At 38.1% G+C, this 19,761-nt stretch overlaps 1 protein-coding gene across 1 annotated transcript in view; it reads left to right on the top strand.

The window, feature by feature from the left end:
* Positions 1 to 19,761, top strand: part of ARHGAP15 (Rho GTPase activating protein 15) — a 331,823-nt gene that overhangs the window by 34,552 nt on the left and 277,510 nt on the right. The window contains exons 3-4 of the mRNA XM_017834748.1: positions 13,125 to 13,199; positions 16,358 to 16,419. Coding sequence (XP_017690237.1) covers positions 13,125 to 13,199; positions 16,358 to 16,419 — 137 coding nt within the window. The remainder of the gene's footprint in view (positions 1 to 13,124; positions 13,200 to 16,357; positions 16,420 to 19,761) is intronic.

Genomic DNA, 19,761 nt, shown 5'->3' on the forward strand with positions numbered 1-19,761 from the left:
GGAATAATTCCAAGAACCTTGTTTTAGCTCTAAAATCTTAATGCTGTGCTGTTACAGGCTCACTGATAAGATGATGCAGCTGTTAATAGTGATGCAGGAAAATCAGGAACAGTTGATAAATATTTGTGGCATTTTATCTTGGTGGTTTGTTGGGTTTTTTTTAAATCACGTAATTTGCTTACAAGAGACTGTTGATGAATTTTCCATCCTATTAATGATTAAAATTGTGTTGAATGGCTTCTAGTACTAATTTCAGAAGAAATTAGCAATAATTGGCAAAATTTTAGGAAGCCTACATAAATGTCATGCTAGAACCTTATAGAGTTTTCTGAGGTGGTCCATGCCTGTTGATTTCAATCATAAATACTGCTTCGTCATTACAAATGGAAATTACAAAATTTTGAGAAAGGGTAATCGTTGTGTCAATAGTCAGAAAGTGAAAATGCCACAACTTGGAAAACTTTACAGTCAAAACAAGCTAAAAATGTATTAGGTCAATTAATGGAAAAAACGTTGCAGGGTTCCATCAGAAAAAAAATGTTAGCAATATCATTGATGTCAACATCATAACTGAACAAACAACAAATTTTAAAAACTGCGACCAAATGGATTATTTTTTGATGTAAGTCTCGTTGGAGAATGCAGCCATATTTGTGAAGTGCAGTGAAAGTTTGTAAGTCACTCGACTTAATAGTACGTGACATTCTGATTAAATATTAGCTATGTGCTGTATCAGTGAAGCACACATTAAATGGATTAAGAACTGATTAATTTACACGTTTTGGAAAGTAGTCCCTGGGGAATCATCATCAACTGGGGGAATTTTTAGAGTTGTTCTCCAGGGACTAGCACTAAGCTTGACACTAATCACTCTTTTTATCCATGATATGGAAGTAAATAGAACAGTTCTGATAACATTTGAAAAAAAAAGGCAACAATTGATGGAATGGCAAATAGGTCTGGGTAAAGGCACTTGTGGAGAGTGATCTGGATGGCTTAGTGGCTGGAAGTGCATTTTAATTTATCCAAATATATGTATATATGGGAAATGGGCCATGCTGTTGCCAGAACTAGGAATTGTATTCTGAGATTTTACTGCAAAATGTACCTTTTGTGGGTGCTTTGGTGTCAACAAGTTTGAGCTGACCATTGTGAGAGGAGGAAAGAAAAAAAAAAAAAAAAAGGAAAAGAACAGTAATTTAGGAAAATTATCTTGCCAATGAAGGACTTACAGACCTCAACATGTTTAAATCACCTGAAAGAAATTGAAAGGTAAATGATTTCCCTCTTATCTACCTTAAGGGACAACACTGGGCACCAAAGAGTTCTTTAATGTAGCAGGAAAAGGCAATGCAAGATGAAATGTCTGGAACTTGGAAGCCCCCCAAAATAAAATGAGAGTTACAGCACATTTTGCAAAGACTAGTAGGAAACTACCAAGAGAATTGGTAAATTCATCGTGTTTTCATGCTTTCAAATAAGAAATGGATCCCTTCCAGGGAGATATCAAAGAGAAATGTCCTAGGCTAAGTCTAGCATAGTTTGGATAAAATATTTATATAAACATTTCCATAAATGGTGCCATCTTGATTCCTCATCCATATCAAGGGGTGGAGGCACAAAGACATCCAGTGGCAGGTGCTATTTGAAAGTTTTTGTTGAACTGGGGATGAAAGAGGAAGAAAACCAGCACATAAGTGATAAATCAAAGTCTTTTTCCCTGCATTACATGATGTGTATTTGTTACTTTGCTGACAACGTGGTATATATGTATGTACAGCATGAAATATGCACTGAAATATAAAGTTCTATTTTTGTGTGCCACCAGAGCTTCTAATAACATTTGTCTCATATGTTTTCTTGAGGTGCTGTCTGGCTGGGTTTTTTTTTTTTTTTTTTTTAAAATAAATTATTACAAATTTATTTATATAATTATTATTACATTTATTTTAGAAGGTAAATTACTTTTCTGGAAGTGTACCCGAAGTGCTGCCTTTACAGATTGTCCACATTTCGGATGGCAGTGGATGATTCTTGTTTTGTTGAGGGCATTTTTTTATTTTATGTGAGGTAGGTGACTTCTCTGTCAGAACAGAATTAGGAAAATCAAATCGGGGGCAATTTTCAGTCTGTCTAGACACTTCAGAAGTTTCAAATTGGATAATTCCATTTCTTCTTTTCTTTATCTGCTGTGCTAGCACTGTGTGGTTTGCTGCCAGTGTAGTGCCACAGGAGTAAAACCAGGAGATCCACTGTGGTTGGATAAGGAATATGCATTTCCCTCTCCTCCGTGTTCTCTTCAATACACTGACCAACTTGTGGAGTGGATTATTTGAAATGTTTCTATGTCTCTGAAGGACAAATAATGAAATACTACTTAAACAATACGGAAAATAGCATTTTGCAATTGTAGTTCTTATTTTGCCAAGACAAAAATAATTTGCACTTTTTCTTTTCTTCTACTTTTTTAACTTGTGTGACAAAGAATCTCATCAGGAACCCTGAAGCCTGATACAAATTGGAAGAACTAACTTTGGTGTTTAAAAACTCCAGACCAAACCCTGACCTTTACATTGTCGTACTTTTACTGTGTCAGCAGGTTTTGGTAAAAATGCTGGGATATTAATTCTGTGTCAAATGAAGGCAAATTGTAAGTGGAGAATCCCCAAGCTGGGAAGCAGCATTAGCAATCACTGCTGTCCTACCTGGTTTGCTGCAAGGTTGTGATTAAATATAAAACTGAGAAATCTCCGAGGAAGAGTGAAGAAAAGTTAAGCTTTTAAATATTTTTATTCTTTTCCTAGCTGAATATCGTGATGTCAAATCAAATAGGAAGGAGTTGTCCTGCTAATTGACCTTTGCAAAATCACCCATTTGCTTAAAAAGCTACTTGAAGTAGATCAGTTATTATCTTGATTACTCTGTTTCTTTCATGTAAATGTTTATAATGGCACCTGGGAAAATCTGTTTGAAAACTTTGCTTCATTCTTTCTTGTGCTTCATCTGTAATTTGATCCTCTGAACAACGCTAATAAGCAATACTGATTTTTTTTAAGAGATTACAGGTCTCGGTGATATAAGAGACTAATATGAGCCAGCAGGACTGGGAAAAAAAGTATTCACAAGCTTATTCAGGTTATTAGTGCAAAGGGAAGGGAGAGCAGGTGGCAAGTTAGATGGCCATCTAGATATTATCAATCTGACAGGTATCCAAGTGGTTCTGTATTACAGTCTCTAATTTTGGTCTCTGAACAGTTTTTAATAAGATTTAGCTGTGGGGTTGTCAGGCATGACCCATGCTAGAAGATATTCCTTCCAATCACATAAAAAATGTTCTTTGTGAAAATTTCTGTGCTGACAGAAACGAAGGATTTTCCATTGTAAAAGCCAGTGTTTTACCTCTGCTTTGCCTGGAATCAACAGCCTAAAAGTTAGAAAGAAGGTGGTCTTAGTGGGTTTTGTTCGCTTCAGGTTAAAGAAGCTGAACTAAGCTTGAGAGTCAGAGCAAACCAGGTTTTATTCCGATTCTTTGATTTTTGTCACTGGATGTTCATAGCGACTTTTTTGGCTTGTGTCCTTTATAAGTCTCATTTCACTCAGGAGCCAGGATGTTTTCGGCACTGCTCCTGTGAAACTTGGACACAAGGATTTGACAATATGTCCAGACCAAAACAGATCAGGCCGTCACACACGACTGATTCGGCCGAGCATGCTCAAAGACAAGACTGATGTCTCCACACAGCAGACAATTCTCTAGGGCAGGGACAGAGCGCTCAAATCCAGTCACCCCAGAGTAAACACTAAGTTAGACACAGCTTAAATGTGCCTTGGAGCACCGGCTTTCACTGCTGACTCAATGAGAGCCCCGAGCCACGCTGCAGATCCAGCCTTGCCACAGCTTTTACATCTATTTTCGTCCTGCTAACGCGTATCTGTAACCATTGGAGCAGTGTTGGGGTGCACTCAGAGAGGGGAAGGGGAAGAAAAAAAGAGAAAAAACACTTGTTAGAATAATTTTGTCAATATGTTCCATGGGTGTTTGCAACTCAGCTGCTTAATTTTCCGTGAGTGTTTGGAAGAATGATAGTTTGTTCACCAGAGTGTTGGTAGGAAGCAGGATTCCTGGAAAACTCCATTGGAAATAGTCTATGATGCAGAGCTATCTTTGATTTCCTCCTCCCTCCTCCTTTTAAAAATTTAGTTCATCTAATCAAAGAGCAGAAACTCCTTGACCTTCCTAATGACTCCCATACAGTGCATGAAAAACAGCTAAAGAATGGAGGGTCTGTAAAAATACCAGGGGATTTATACACACAAAGTTGTTCAAATAATTTCAATTAAAATTTAAGTAAAAGATAGTCATTTGGAATGGTTAACAAAATATTAAATTTGTAAGTAGCTTACTGAAAGTAATAAAATTAAATTTGTGTTGATTTGCTGTTAATCAAACTATACTTGGGAAGACAATGGCATTTTAATTTTAAAATTGTTGCTTCATCCTAAAAAAGCTGCATTAAGGTTGATTTTTGGACTAAAAAATAAAAACATTGGAGAAGTGTGTCTTCTCTACTAACTTTTTTAAAAAGAATCTCTTGTTACTAAGCAGAGCTTTCTCAATTATTATTTCAAAGAGCAATGATATAAATAAAAATGGACCTTTGTTAAAATGGCTTTTTTACTATCTGCCTTTACTGGTGCCATTATTTACCATGGAATATTTTCTGCTCTATGGTACATATGGAATGTGCATTAAAGGCAAACAATTTTAGACAGGTCTGGATTTAGTTCCCACCGTTTTTGGTATGATCTGCTTTTGATTTTTATACACTGTGGCCACTGAGTGAGGTGTGGTGCCCAAGGTAGTTTTAAGGGAAGTTGGGTATCGGATGTGCCCTAACCTGGGAAGCAGTGAAAACCAGGCAGTTCTCCAGTCCCTGTGGCCGTGGTTCTGCTCGACCCACTTAGTTTCAAGTTACTCTGGATACCCCTCCATTACCATTGACAATGTAGAGTATATTCTTACATGGGAATCCTTGCGATTTTTTTACTTTATTCCATTTTTTTTCCCTCTCTAGTACATCCCCCCCCCTTTGCATTTCTGGCACATATATGTCCACAGGTGTTATTAAGTGTAGGGTAGCATGTGGTGTCCATGCTTCAGTGCTATTGCAGAGGAAGGACTTCCTACAGGAAAAAATGATCCCTTTCAGTATTTTGCAGGCTGCCCATCTAAGCCCATCATTGCCTGGCATCTACACACTAAGGGCAAGGATCCAGCGAACTTGTGAGTGGGCACCTTGCCATCTGAACAGATGGGCATGGAAGTAGGCAGCCAGTAGACCATGTATGTGCATCAACTGTGGGTGTTGAGGGCAAGATTCCCAGTGGAGAATGTCCAAACAGCTGTCTGGCCTGAGCCAACATGCCTACGACCAAGCAAAAGTGCCATCCCTAAATCCTGCTGAGTTGGATTAACCTTCAAAAATAAAAATTGCTTCTGCAGTAGCATAAGGTGAGTTTTTGGCTTGTTTAAATCCGAAGGAAAGAATTAGGTAGGCAGGATAAAAGAGATGTGCTAACGTAGGGTCCACTAGAGAGGACTGAGCATTTGCCTGGGAATATTAATAATATTTTATACGAGGGTATTTCTGTGGCACACAGTAACGGATGACTTGCAGAAGTGTGACATCAATGTTAATTATGCTCTTTCTGTAAGACAGTCCTTTCAGGAGAGAGCTTTTGAGTGCATTTTGATTGTAGTGTATGTGCTAGGTGTGATTTTGTAAAGGAAATTCTTTCAGAGATTTTTGCACATTTACTTACTAAGTTTGAATTTTTTTTTTTTTTTTTTTTTTTTGCTTTCCCCTTACCCTGAGACTGTAGTTCTGGGGTGCAATTTCAGGTCAGAGTTGCTAACGTATTTTACTGTTGCAGCTGAGTTCTCACATTTACTGTCTTTATTTTCCTAAGATCTGCTGGGGACATGAAAAGATAATCTATCATTACTCTGTGTCTGTCTTAACTTTGATTTTTACCTTTTATAGACATAACATCAAAGAGCACAGTTTTGCAAACATAGATGTGGAAGGCAAAGAACAGTGAAACACTGATGGCTGTTGCATTTTTATTCCTGCTGGTTTTACTCCATATTTCCTCTATCATTGCTGCACTACTCATCTATAATTTTACCAAAGCACCTGCAGTAGTTCAGACAAATATGTTCTAATATCATAGTGCACAAAAAGTAATAACTGTGTGATGAATAGGAAAATCAGAATAGGGAACTTATCAATATATTTTATTTTCTAATATACATTTTTAGGTATGGCTGGGTGAATGTTGTCACAGGGTGCACATTGCTGTACTTTATTACATATTACAGGCTGTAACAGAAAAGGCTCATAGAAATATATAACAAGTCCCACTTTTAGTGTTCTTTCCTTGAATCTGTGAGGATTGTATTTATGCAATTAAAGCATATTGAAGCTTAGAAACCAGGTTCCAGTTTGATTTCCAATTGGAAATCCTGAGGATTAGAGGCAGCACAGCTGTTGGGCCCTTTGTGATAGTTTGATCCCCAGGTACGAGAATCTGAGCGACCCGCAGTCAAATTTAGAGCAGCCTCAGGATTTCTTGAACACATATGGGTGGTAAGAACCTTTTGTAGCTGCCTCCTCTTCTACATAGGGTTTTGGCACAACTCCTACTCCTGAAAATGCTAAAAATGAAGCCAAACTACATCAGCTGGGACTCCCTCAAAGCAAGGATCAATTGGACAAATTTCAAAGTCCATTTGAGTAGCTAGAGAGGAACAAAAGGGCTCCTACTCTAGGGAAAAATCTGCTCCTGGGAAACAGCAAGCTATTAATGGAGAAAAGGACCCGGTGAAGGCTTATCCTTGGACTTAAATATTAGCCCAGACTAGATACCCCAAATTTGGAACACCCCTTCAATAATTTGGGGAAAGGAGATGACATAGTTTCAAACAGACTATTCCTTGTAATCAAACTCATGATTAATGATTCTCTGATCACAGAGAATCGGTTCATCTTAGCACTGGCTGAAATTTAAACTAGGATCTGAGTAATTATTTTCCTCTTCTTTCATGAATGGAGATAAATGGAGATACTCCCCCAGCAGAAGTGCTGCTATGCTCGTTTACAGCAGGTCCTGAAGGCAGGGAGCCCGCCCACGTGGTTGCACTGCCTGGATAAAAAATACCCACCTTCACAGGCTCGGATACAAAGGAGGACCCTCGCACTGTGGGAAAGGTCTATAGGATTCTGATTTATAAGGGAGCAAGAGGTCAAGGGAAGCAAAACCATTATCATTATTTTCAGAGGCTCTGGAGATGTGAGCTGAGTGTAGAGGGCAGTGTGCTCAAAGGGAGACATGCAGGGCGAAGGCAACACAATCCTGCTTGCTGCTTTTTTCCTTCCCCCCACTGATTTCAGGCTGCAGATTCTGCTGAGAGCGTGTCATATGTAACAAACTCAGGCCTGTAAGGACTGTGAAGTGGTTTTCTTATTAAATGATGCATAGAGAGATTATGTGGTCTGTAGCCAGAGCACAAAAGCTTCATCCATGCAAGTGCCTATTCCTGAGCAAAGCGTTTGGTCACCTGCACAGTAATGAGTTTTCAGGAGCCTGGGGATGGGGATGGAGGGTGAGGAGCAAATGTGGGCTGGTGGGGGCAGGACTAAAACTGCACTTCCTGACTCTCTCTCCCTGCAAGCCTTAGAAAAAAAGGCAGAGAGACCTAATGTCATGTTATACAGCCTTGTTGTCTCATTACCTTTTCTTCTGAAGAAATCTCTTTGAGACAAGCAAGGAAGGGGGGAAAAAACGCCACAAAACCATGTTGTTCTAACTTAACTCTCAGGAGGATGGAGTTAGGAGGGCTCCAGAGCAAGTCAGGAGTTCCACTGGCTATGGCTGTAGGCAAGGAGCCCACTGGGACATGAAACATTCCCCAGGGTTGAGCAGGGTCTCCTGCTGATAGCAGAGCTCTAATGTAGTAAGAGCATCCACACCAGCGTGTGGGAGAGGAAGGGGGCTGCTCCTGCTGTTTTTGGACATCCTTCATTTCTTGAGAATGGACCAAAATGCCTTATCTGCTAAAATGGAATTAATAGAAGAGAATCATAGAATGGTTAGGGTTGAGAGATACCTTGCATATCATCTTGTTCTAACCCCCTGCCATGGGCGGGGACACCTTCCACTAACCCAGTCTGCTCCAAGCCCCATCCAAGCTGGCCTTGGACACTTTCAGGGATGGGGCAGCCACAGCTTCTCTGGGCAACCTGTGCCAGGGCCTCACCACAGCCAAGAATTTCTTCTTAATCTCTAATCTTCTAAACCTACTCTCTATCAGTTTGAAGCCATTCCCACTTTTTCCTGCCACAAAATGCCCTTGTAAATGACAAAGGCTCATCTCCAACTGGGGAGGCCTGTGGGATTTTCTCAGTGCCTTTCACAACTGAGGAGAAATCCTATCATAGCAGAGCTGTTTCCAAATAATGTCTGTCGATAAAGATGGACTTACCATACTGGCAAGACTGGATCTTTAAAACAAATCACTTTGAGCAGAGCAGTGAGTTGAAATGTTACATGACTTTCCTTTCCCTTGCCTAGATGTCTTTCAAGGGATGTGGCCATTAAGAAATGCTACAATACATTTTTGTTAAGTTTCTTTATCTAAGCAATTACGAGCTGTCACTGTAGCATGGGAGTGACTGGGAACAAAATGATCACAGACACCACTAAATCAGGTGTCACCCCCTCCTTCTCTGTGCAGGGAATGGTTTTCACAAAAGTTTATGTGACTGGTTTGTACTTTTATTGTGAACTTTCAAGCTGCCACCAGTAAGTTCGATCCTGTAAAGGATGGAGTGTTCTGGCCCTGATCCAGAAAAACACTTAAGTCCATTGCAGAGTGCTTTGCTGGATTGGGTCCAGAACAGAGCATCAGGCAATAGTAGGGGTTCAACAGTAGGGGCTTTCTCTCTTTTTTGGGTGTTTATAAAAGAATCTCCACGTACGCGATTGCAGTGTCAGCAGGATGAAACAAAACAATAGTTAGACCCCTAAATAGAAAGGTCAAAGCATGAACAGCGTGGCAGGTTTTTGGTAGAAATCTATCAAAACCTCCATGAGAACCTTCTCCCTGGCAGAGAAATACAGTGAATGATGGAGGAAACAGCAGGTAGATGTCATCCTGGGGTTTCCATCCAAAGCAGAGCTCTGCTGGTCCAGGTGCTGCTTGTTTGATCAAACTGTGGTTTTCCCAGGCTACTTTTAGGTGACGTTTGTGGATAAATAATCTGTGGTGAACATCTTATTTGACAATGTTGGAAGCCACCTAGAAAGGTCATAAAGTTATCTTAATTATTTAGGGATACAAGTGAGTTCAGAATGACATTTCAGGAAATAGTTAATTGTCTCCTTTTTTTGCACATTTTGAGAAATGCTGGTTGGTTTTTCTAGGTTTGGTTGGAATCAAGAAGTCTGCTGCTTCTTATTGGCTGGATGAATAAGGTTAGAAATGGGAAATAAAACCCAAATGGGTCCTCCAAGTTTCTTTTTAAATCAATACCACATTATTTGAAGAGAGCAGCAGTGAGTTAGTCATGACGAAAACCCAGAAAATGAGGGAGAATTTAAAGAACAAACGGGAACACAGAAAGAAATGAAATTAAACATCAGGTTATTGTGTTTTACCTCCCTGTTAAAACAGCAGTTGTCAGATGGTTGTCCCTTCACTCCAGGATACCAGGCATATGTAATGGAGGCTTTGCCTTTGTAGAAAGGATGATGATGGATTAGTGCTTAGATGCTGAAATAACTCTGGTAGGAGATGGATACCCTTTAGCTAAGGGAAGGGGGGGCTGCTGAGGCTGAATTTAACAAAACCAGACTTGCCCACAGACTTGCAAGCGCTCACAGAGTGGATTTTTAGTGCTGCAGGTGACATTGTTGCTGACTGAAGAATGTTCATCAAATCAGAAAACTGCTGATAAGCTGCCTTTCCCAAAAAGGGATCTCACGAACTTCTCCTGTAAATGTCTGCCTTTCATCATACCCTGGAAGGTGAGGTAGAGGACTTGTGACAGATTTCTCTTCACTTTGTTAGGGTAATCAAATGGAGCTACAGAGAAAAAATATCTCAAACCCTCTCTTTTATGGTCTATCAATTAAAAGCTGAATGAAAGAATGAAAATAGTTGAGCCTACACCTCTCTTTTAATATTTTGGTAGTCCACTGCTCATGTTGAAACATGAGCATATTGACTACTGTCACTCAGGTTCTGCTGAGAACATTTTAACTTTGAACTGAATATATCTTAAAGGAAGTGATGTAACTAATTCAGTGGTATTTGCAAAATAGATTTCAGACCAAATTTGTGTAAGGCCTGCTGGAATTTTATAAAATTAATATAAAAGAATACATTTCTTCTGTTGCAACTATTTTTTTCAAGTTGCTTTGATGCACTTTGTTTAAAGATCTATTTCTAAACCAAAAGGCTGGTAGAAATAAGTAAGAACTTTATTGAAGTTTCCATTAATTCCATTTGGAAGCCAAATATTTGGGGTGTTTTTTTCCAGAAGAACTTGGCTTACATAATTGTGGATTTTGGTTGTCTTTTTGTAACTAGGTTCAGACTTTTGAGCTTCAGGACTTTCTAGTGTGAGATTTCTCATTGCTGGGCTATAAGGCAGTGCAGTTTCTTTTACTTTTGCCCTGTAAGAGAAACATATTTTTAGCTAAAGTATCACATTAAATAATCAGATAGGAGATCTTTTCTTTCTCCTTGAAATTCATGCAGTTTTCCTTAACATTTCTGCTTTGCATACAGTGAAGAGGTTCTTGAAGCACACCCACACCTGGAATTTAATTTTATTTGGTTTTATCCTTTCCTATTTCCTGATAATCTTACTATTGTCTTTTAATTACACTACCACTAACAATTTGCTAGGCCCACAAAAACAGGACTTTTTACTCCCTCCTTTTTTCGCCTGGTTGTGGATGGATTTAGTGCTCCTGAGATATTCCTTTTAGCAAGTATCAAACATGAGCATTCCTCTTGCTAATTCTCTGATCACTGAACCAAAGAGCAGCCCCAAAGCTCTGATCGGTGCTGTTCACTTCACAAAGTTGCACATAGGGCCCCCAACAGACACATGTGGCTCCTGGAGAGAGCAGCTGAAACGTTAAAATAGATACTGTGGAGTGGTGGTGTGCCTTGTTATTTAATTTGGATGAGTGAAGAACATATTTGAGGAAGCATCGCTGGGCAATGCCCTCTGTTGTATGTTAAGGAATAATTAGAATGTGGGGGATCTGGGTAGGAAGGAGTTTCTCTGATCTAGACCTGAATACTTTAGTTATATGTCTTGAGTACTGTTGAACAGTACAGATTAAGAAAAAGATAAATTGAATTAATTTATTTTGAATTTATATACATGTCTCTGCCTGCATTAATATTAAGTTCCATCCAAAATCTAAATAGAAAGACTGTAATCTTAAAAGTTCTCTCAATAGCATCAGCAAATCATTCTTGTTTACCCTACATGCTAATAAAACAGGAACATGACACTCCTGAAAACAAGATTGCAAAATACAGAAAATGTGGTCTGACATTTTTTTTCTCCCCAAAGGAGGGACTGCCACTAACTAAAGTATTTCTTATGAAAGCTCGATTGCTTAAGATGCAGAATATTAAGAGAGAAAAACACTTTAGGACACAGCCATGTCACCAGCTGTTACTCACCCTTAATGAAATTGTTAAGTGATATTCTTCATAAATAGGTCAGAGAAACTTTTGAATTGTGAAGAATGTTTTATCTCTTTCTTTGAAATGTTTGTATTAAATTTAGAACTGGTAATTCATTAAGCTCATTAGCTCTGACTAGGAGAGTAGAGCAATATCTAGGATATAGATTTCAAGGCTTGAAAACCTTAGTGCTTACAAATAAACATGAAAGCAATGTGTGGAGAAAAAATATGGGATCGTAATATGTTTAACTGTTTTTTGAGCGTGGCCCTCTGGATTAATTAAGAACATTTTCTATATTCAGACACTTGAATATAAACAGAATACATTATGACTTTTGGTTAACTCTCTTTTAATAGGGGAAAAGAGAATGCATTATGATGAATACAGTGGAAGCTAGTTGAGACTATATTTTGTTGTTTGCTTTTTGGCTTCAGCTCAAAGAGGAGCTAATCACTGAATTTTACAGAATCGCAACTCTGAATTATGTTATTAGTGATTGACACTGAATTTAAACAATAAAAGTTATATATATATATATATATATATATATATATATATATATATATATATATATACACACATATATATACACACACACTTTTGTGTGACCTGTTCTTTGTTGCAGATTTTTAAGGAAGTAAAATACTGTTGAGCTCTGCCAAATGCTTGATTTGTGATGAAACTTTCATTTTAGTCTTAATAGTTTCTGGTATAATACAGTAATTTTCCAGAGTCAAGTCACTGTTGGTTCCACTGGCTTCCTCAAGGAAAAGGGGGAACTGGAGGAAATCAAGGACACAGTATTTGGGAAAAATTGTATGATCAGAGTCCAGTATTGCTGTAACCTTCCAGTCATGGAGATTTTAGAAACAGCCTTTAAAGCAGTTTAGCGTGCTGGATTGTTATGTGCTTGTGCGCAATTACTTTCTGTTTTCTTCATTGACTTGCTTTGTGGCCTTGAGGTTATAATTAGCAGCTTTCCCATTTCTCCAAAATGTGTTTAAGAGCACCTAACCAGTTAAACTATTTTTGAGATTCCTGATGGAAAAAAAAAAAATCATAATTTAAAGTTACTATTATCAGTTGATTAATTTTTAGGTAAATTTGCTGATGTGACATCAGAAAGAAACACATTTATAGCAAAGATGTTTAGAGTCTATCAGCTGTACATTTCAAACACCCAGGGCTCAGAAAACACCAGTTTTCACAGAAATGTGGTACTGAAAGAAACTCCAAACCCCCACCTAAAGCATGCTGTGCATGCCCTGTAATTAAATTTATTGGTCCATCTTTATCTGCATATATTTGAATCCTCTCTGAATGTAAATATTTCTTCTTTTTTTTTTAGATAAATCGTCATAGAAGAAATCTTTCCCAGCATAATTTAACGTTTGCAGACATCATTAGTACACAGGACCCCACAGTAAGCAATTGCTTTATAGAACTTTATAGAACTTTATAGAATTTATAGAATTTATAGAATTTATAGAATTGCTTTATAGAATCACTCTTGTTATTTTAAAGGTTTATAAAGTAAATGTTGCACAGGCTTTACTAAAGCTTAAATACATGAGGGTTTGTGTGCCTCAAGATGTTAAAGGATTTGAGGGACTTTGATTAATCAGTAAAAAGAATAAATGTGGAAGATACAAAACCATTTCTATAGCTTGACTTTGCTGCTAATTCTGTTGTACTCCACTGATGTTTTATCAGAATCAATACTTGGTATAAAGGAATGTGACCAAGTCTTTGTCCTGTCTTTGCCCTTATTAAGGAGTTTTTAATACTAGTGTTAATTTTTATAAGTAAAAGTGGTCATGAAAATAAAAAAAAAAAATTCTTGACACTAAAAGAACCTAGAGGGAATGAGAAACCAAGGTTTTTCTACTAAAATACAATTAATATGCAAATATAGATTCATTAAAGAAATTTTAGTATTGGTGGTACTGTTACCTACACAAACTTTTCAGGATTAAATATGTTCAGAAGCTTTGAATCCTAATTAAGACACTTACAGAACCTATAGGTGGTAGACAGATAATTATGTTTCCTTGTAGTTTCTAACACTATTAGCCCATGAGAATAAGAATATTTTTTTATTATTATTTAGAAACTCAAATGTTTACACATACATACTTTCGTCTTTACTATTCTTCTAAAAAGCAAATTTAAATAAAAAATCAACACAACCCCCCCCCACAATAATTCCATTTTCCTCTTTCTATGCTAATTCTTCAGGGCATTTTGGGTCATTTTCTCAACCTTCCACATGTTGAAAAGGTGCAGGAAGGGCAGCAGCTTAACAACAAATGATGATATTTATTGAGACAGAAACAACAGAGCATATAATTAGGATATATTTGGAATTCTTTTTAATCTAATATAATCTATTTGCAGAAGTATTCCAGGTTGATCCTGAGCTGTCCTGGAAGTATTTTCTTGGGAAAAAAAAAAAAAGTAGAATAGAAAAGGGGATATTAACAGATGTTAAACAGGGGGAATGAAGCACTCCAATAGAATTTATAAAAATATTAGGATCATCCTAGAAATATTTTTATTAGTCTTTGTGGTAGTTGTTTCATAATTCCACACATGCCCTTTATATTAATTACAGAGAAAACTGTGCAAGCTATCAATTAAAGGAAGCCACACTAATTTTACTTAAAGACAGCACCTGTACTAATTAAAGCAATATTTATGAAAGGCATTTTACTTAACACTGAGAGGTTTCATATTAACTGCAGCTCTTGTGGTTTTGTGCTGTTCAATTTTTGAGCTGTTTAATTTATCACAAATGGCAGATTTGAACTATGTAATTTAAGTCAGGGGATTTTATATGCCCAATATTTGTTAGTGGATTTGATATCCCAGCTGAAGAAAATTGTAAGGAAATTATGACTAAGCAGCAATGTTTTCATCTGATTCAGATCTGATGTTGAAAAAACCTATTTTCCTTTAGCTCTGAGTTGGTTAAAATAGCAGTTTGGGAAGGGTGGTTGGTAAATTTTGAAAGCATGAGATTTTGGGTCTGCTTCAGAAAAACAATCAGCAGCTTGAATGGTCAGCCAATGCTCCTCCCAATTTCTGTTTCCAGATGGATAGAAATATTAAAAAAAATAACTTTTCTCATATGTTATTTGACATCTCTGGCCCTGGCCAAGCACCAGAAATTTTATGCTGCATAAATGAAGGGTTAGTAGGGGAAGCAATATACTGAAAGATGGGGAAAAAAAAAAAAGAATAAAAAAGAAGTATGTGGAGATGGGGATTAAACCTTATTTTAGCTCTGATAATTCATCCATCCATCACTAGATAAATAGTGACATGACTCTGCACAATAATCCCTGCATACTTTCTCTCTGGGTTTTTCTATGGCAAGCATATGCATGACAGGAATTTGCATGAGATAAGTACAAATTATAGAAAATGCACATGCTAATCCACACGTACCCATTTGAGAATATCACCTAAATCATGATCCACAGGCCTGCAGAGCTTTTCACAGGTACAGACAGATATGTGCACAGTACATATTTCATTATATGTTGTACATCAGCAACAGACAACATCTAAGGAAATAGTTAAACATATTACACTATTAAAATAATGCTAGTTTGTACAATCAAAATAACAGACAAATACTTATATTGCCCGTTAGAGAATGTTTTGTTGCTATTTAGTGGCTTTGCAGACGGCAAAATTCTATTGAAATTGTTATGAAATCTTCTTGTGATGGAATTTACTACAAAGACCATGTGGAGTTTCTAATATCCAAGTTGGTCACTGGCTCAGTAGTGTTTGAAAGCAAAACCAGACCTACTCCGAATCACAATTTTGTTTCTTTTCCCATCACTGACACAGTTGAGACATCCTTGTCTAACGAGGGCTGGTGAGATGACGGGTCGATGGGTTTGGCTGAAGACCAGTTATCTTGCTTGGTTTGGTTTTACATTTTTAAATATAAATTTATAATGGCCCAAAATAACCCCATCCCAAATTGTATGTCACAGCTATGCAAGGGATGCCTCAGCAGGTTGCAGAGAACCAAGTGTCTGCAAGGGTCTCTGGCTTAAGGAGGGTTTTCTTTTCCTCCTGTTCAGATATTTGGTTTTTCTCTGACATTGGTTACACCCAGACATGATTCTTTAGACTATAAGAAGCAAGAGGCTTCTGCAGAAGCATGGTGTGTCCCTCACAGCTTTTGATGAAACTCAAGATATGAAATGATACCTTGACATAATTTACTTGCATTATATTTTCAACTCATTTCTGACTTGTAGTTAGAAACTTTGCTTGCAGTAAAATAAATGTCTTCTAAATAAATAAATAGAATAAAATAAATAAAATAAAATATTATTAAGATTTTATTATGGTTAATTTTGTGTAGTAATTGACTTCAAACATTGTTTGCAAATATTCCTAAGAATTGAATCTACCATAAAAATCAGGTGACTAAATGAGAATTAGTAGTAAAATGTCCCACTCTAGATTAGCTGAATGTAGACTCCTAGGCATGTACTAAGTGGATTTATTAATCTGAATAAATGAAATGGTTATGACCTTCTTTTTTTCTTTTTGCAGGTGGTGGAGAAAGAAGGATATCTTCTAAAAGCAAAAATAGCAGATGGTGGCAAGAAATTAAGGTATTACATGTCACTGTGACGCAATTTTATCCATTACAAATTCAGATTTTACATATATATGGTTACTATTACTGCTAGTAGACAAATTGCTATTGCTTCTGTGTTAATTCAGTGTATGATCACAGTACCAAAAAACTAAGTTACAGCAGGTAAAGGGCTCATTGTGGGCAATGCTCCTGTATCAATATTAACCTCTATATTATATATATAATACACATATCAAGAACAATATTAATGCATCAGACAAACCAATAATAGATTTTTCCAGCGGGCAAATTTTAGGTGCTGTCTGTGTTTGAGGGATCAAGGATGGGCTGTAGGAACCCACCTGTGGTGATGCCACAGGGATGCCAAGACAAGATTATTAAAAGTGCTCAGCATTTACTGACTCAACACTGTTGAAAGCAATGGGAGTACTAGTGTTGCCTTTATGTAGAGATCTGCTACAGTTTGCTGTATTTAGATGACTGTGAAGTGAGGAGATCAGCACTGTGTGTTACCAGTGAGAATGAGAGAGCATCAAGAAATATTACATTTTCTGCCGTGAGAAAGGAACCAAGCAATAAATCCTCATGCATCTTTAGTGCTAAACCTTAAGGATTCTAGAAAAAAATACTGAAAAAGGAGTCTGGAGGTCCCCCAGTCCAATTCTCACTAGGAGAAAGATCATTGTGGACGCTCAGCCAACCCTGCCACAGCGGGGTGCCATCAGAAACTGGTGTAACCTGCATTTCGTGGCAAGGCATTGAAGGCAGTAATGCTCTGTTGCCCATTTCGGACCCATCTGCGGGGTGTGCAGAGGCTGCGCATCCCCCGTGAACACGCCCAGGCGAGGAGGGAGTTTTCCCTCCCGGTGCATCGTGTCCCGCAGCGCGGAGCCTCTCCTTGGCTGGGTGTGGGCACGGCGAGAGGGCAGCGGGGCTCGGCCACTGCTGGTTTTTAACAGCCCCGAACGGTCCCCGGTTTTTGAGGCAGCCTCGGAGACCGCGGGCGGCGCTGCAGCTATAGCGTGCTGCCATCAGGTGTTCGCCCGACAGAATGCAAACGCAGCCGCGGCTCTCGGGCACCTTCTGCGGCCCCGCGAGTCGGGGACAGGCGAATTCACGCCAATTCCTCGTTAATTCTGGGTCTTCTCTGCAGACCGATATTTACGGATTTTTTATACAGAGCGAGGACGGGCAGAGGGGATTGATCAACCCTGCGTGCGCTCTGACTCCTCCTTTCACTCACCTGAACTTGCTGTTCAGTGCCTGGAAAGGGTCACCTGGAATAATGTTGGTGCTGCACAGCAAACATTAGAATATCGTGAACTCGCTTTTTTAAAGAGCTTGAAAGCAGCTATCCCATCAAATGCAGGTGTTCAGAGGTCTGGAGCACCTCTGCTATGCAGAAAGGCCGAGAGAGCTGGGTGTGTTCAGCCTGGAGAAGAGAAGACCCTGGGGAGACCTTGGAGCCCCTTCCTGTGCCTAAAGGGGCTCCAAGAGAGCTGGAGAAGGACTTTGGACACGGCATGCAGTGACAGGACAAGGGGGAATGGCTTCAAACTGACAGAGGGTGGGGTTAGTTTATTGATTAGGACAAAATTCTTGGCTGTGAGGGTGGGGAGGCCCTGGCACAGGCTGCCCAGAGAAGCTGTGGCTGCCCCTGGATCCCTGGCAGTGTCCAAGGCCAGGTTGGACAGGGCTTGGAGCAACCTGGGCTAGTGGAAGGTCTCCCTGTCCATGGCAAGAGGTGGAACGAAAGGATCTTTAAGGTTCCTTCCAACCCAAACAATTCTATGATATATAGAGAGACTAACACGCTTTAAAGCGATTTTTTTCTTTTTTTTAATTTTTAATATTTTCAATCTGACAGATGACTTTATGGACAATCTGATAAAAATATTGGCTAGTTTATGTATTTTTTATATATAGGTCATAAAAATAATGAATTTTTGAGTTTAAAAAGTCACTTTTTAAATGAAGCAACTATAGAATAAAAGAATTGGGGAATTTAAATTTAGGGGAAAAAATCTTCTTACAGATAATGTGGTGAAATTCAGTTACATTCTCATAGCTTCTGTAATTCCTATAGCCTGTTGAAAAAAAACATTAAATTTTCTTATTCCTGATGGAATTAAATCATTCTCCCCCTAAAATTCAATGAAATATAAGTAAAACATCTCACTTGATATAATTTAAGAAATATTTATAATTAATTTTATAGATTTTGCTGTTGACTTCTTATTTCAAAACCATAAATAGAGCTATGGGGTTTGTGGTTTTTTTTTTAATTATTTTAATGAGGTCCAGGTTGAAATGAAATGTTTTTAAATCTTGGAAAACTTCCCAGTTAGTTTGATCAGAAATTTGAATCTTTTAAGTAGATTGTGAACAGGTCTGTGACCTCAAAACACAATTACTAATTTGCATTTCTCAGCTAGAAAAACCTGCCCTGCAAATAGCTGGAGCAAGCAGCACTCTACCTGGTAGAAGTGTCCATGACACAGAGATGTTCCTATCCATAACTGATGTCAAGCATTTGGTATAAATTTGATACTGAATCTAAGCTGTGTTCCAAGGGGTTTAATCCTTTGGTAATCCATATTCATCCAACATATCCAACTCACAGGAAAATCTGTTTAAATCTGCACATAGCACGCTTGACCACTTATTCCCTTGTGCACTTACAGGACCTTTTTAAATAGAAGGATAAAATAAAGTTACAAAGAACCGAAGTTGTACCAATAGACAACTCATTCACCACCCCAGTAGTGAATCTCACCCACAGCACTCATTTCCTATGTGTACTTCAAAAAATAATTAACTGAGGTTGAACTTTTCTTTATGCCAATATATACAACCCACAGTCATGACCATGTTTCACAGTAGCTAAGGATACAGCTTTATAGTGATAATAAATTTTGCTGAAAATTTCACAGTGACTCACAAACACTGTCCTTTGAGGGGAAATATCTGTCAGTGATGGTCAGGTATTTTTGCAAAACCTACAGTGTCTTCCTCTTTCTCATTGTTATTATTATTATTATTTTCTCGCTGTTAACATGGCATAAAAAACAGTCCTATTTCCTTCAGATGTATTAATCTCCTTCACAGAGAGTCTCTTTCGCTGTTGTTTCTTCTTGACCATATTTTTGGATTGTTAGATTATTCTGGGTGAAATTCTGCCCTCGCTGAAGCAAGTGCAAGTTCCTTTGATCAAACCAGTGGCACCGGGGCTTCATCTGTAATATTGGTTATGCTCCTTAAGCTGATGACCGAAACAAATTGAATAGCAAAGTAATTAATAGAAAAAGTGCCTGTTGTTATGGCTGATGTGCAGTTTGATGGGATATTGATGCAG

This window comes from Lepidothrix coronata, unplaced genomic scaffold (assembly GCF_001604755.1).
Source record: "Lepidothrix coronata isolate B3197 unplaced genomic scaffold, Lepidothrix_coronata-1.0 Scaffold238, whole genome shotgun sequence".
Classification (NCBI taxonomy): Eukaryota; Metazoa; Chordata; class Aves; order Passeriformes; family Pipridae; genus Lepidothrix; species Lepidothrix coronata.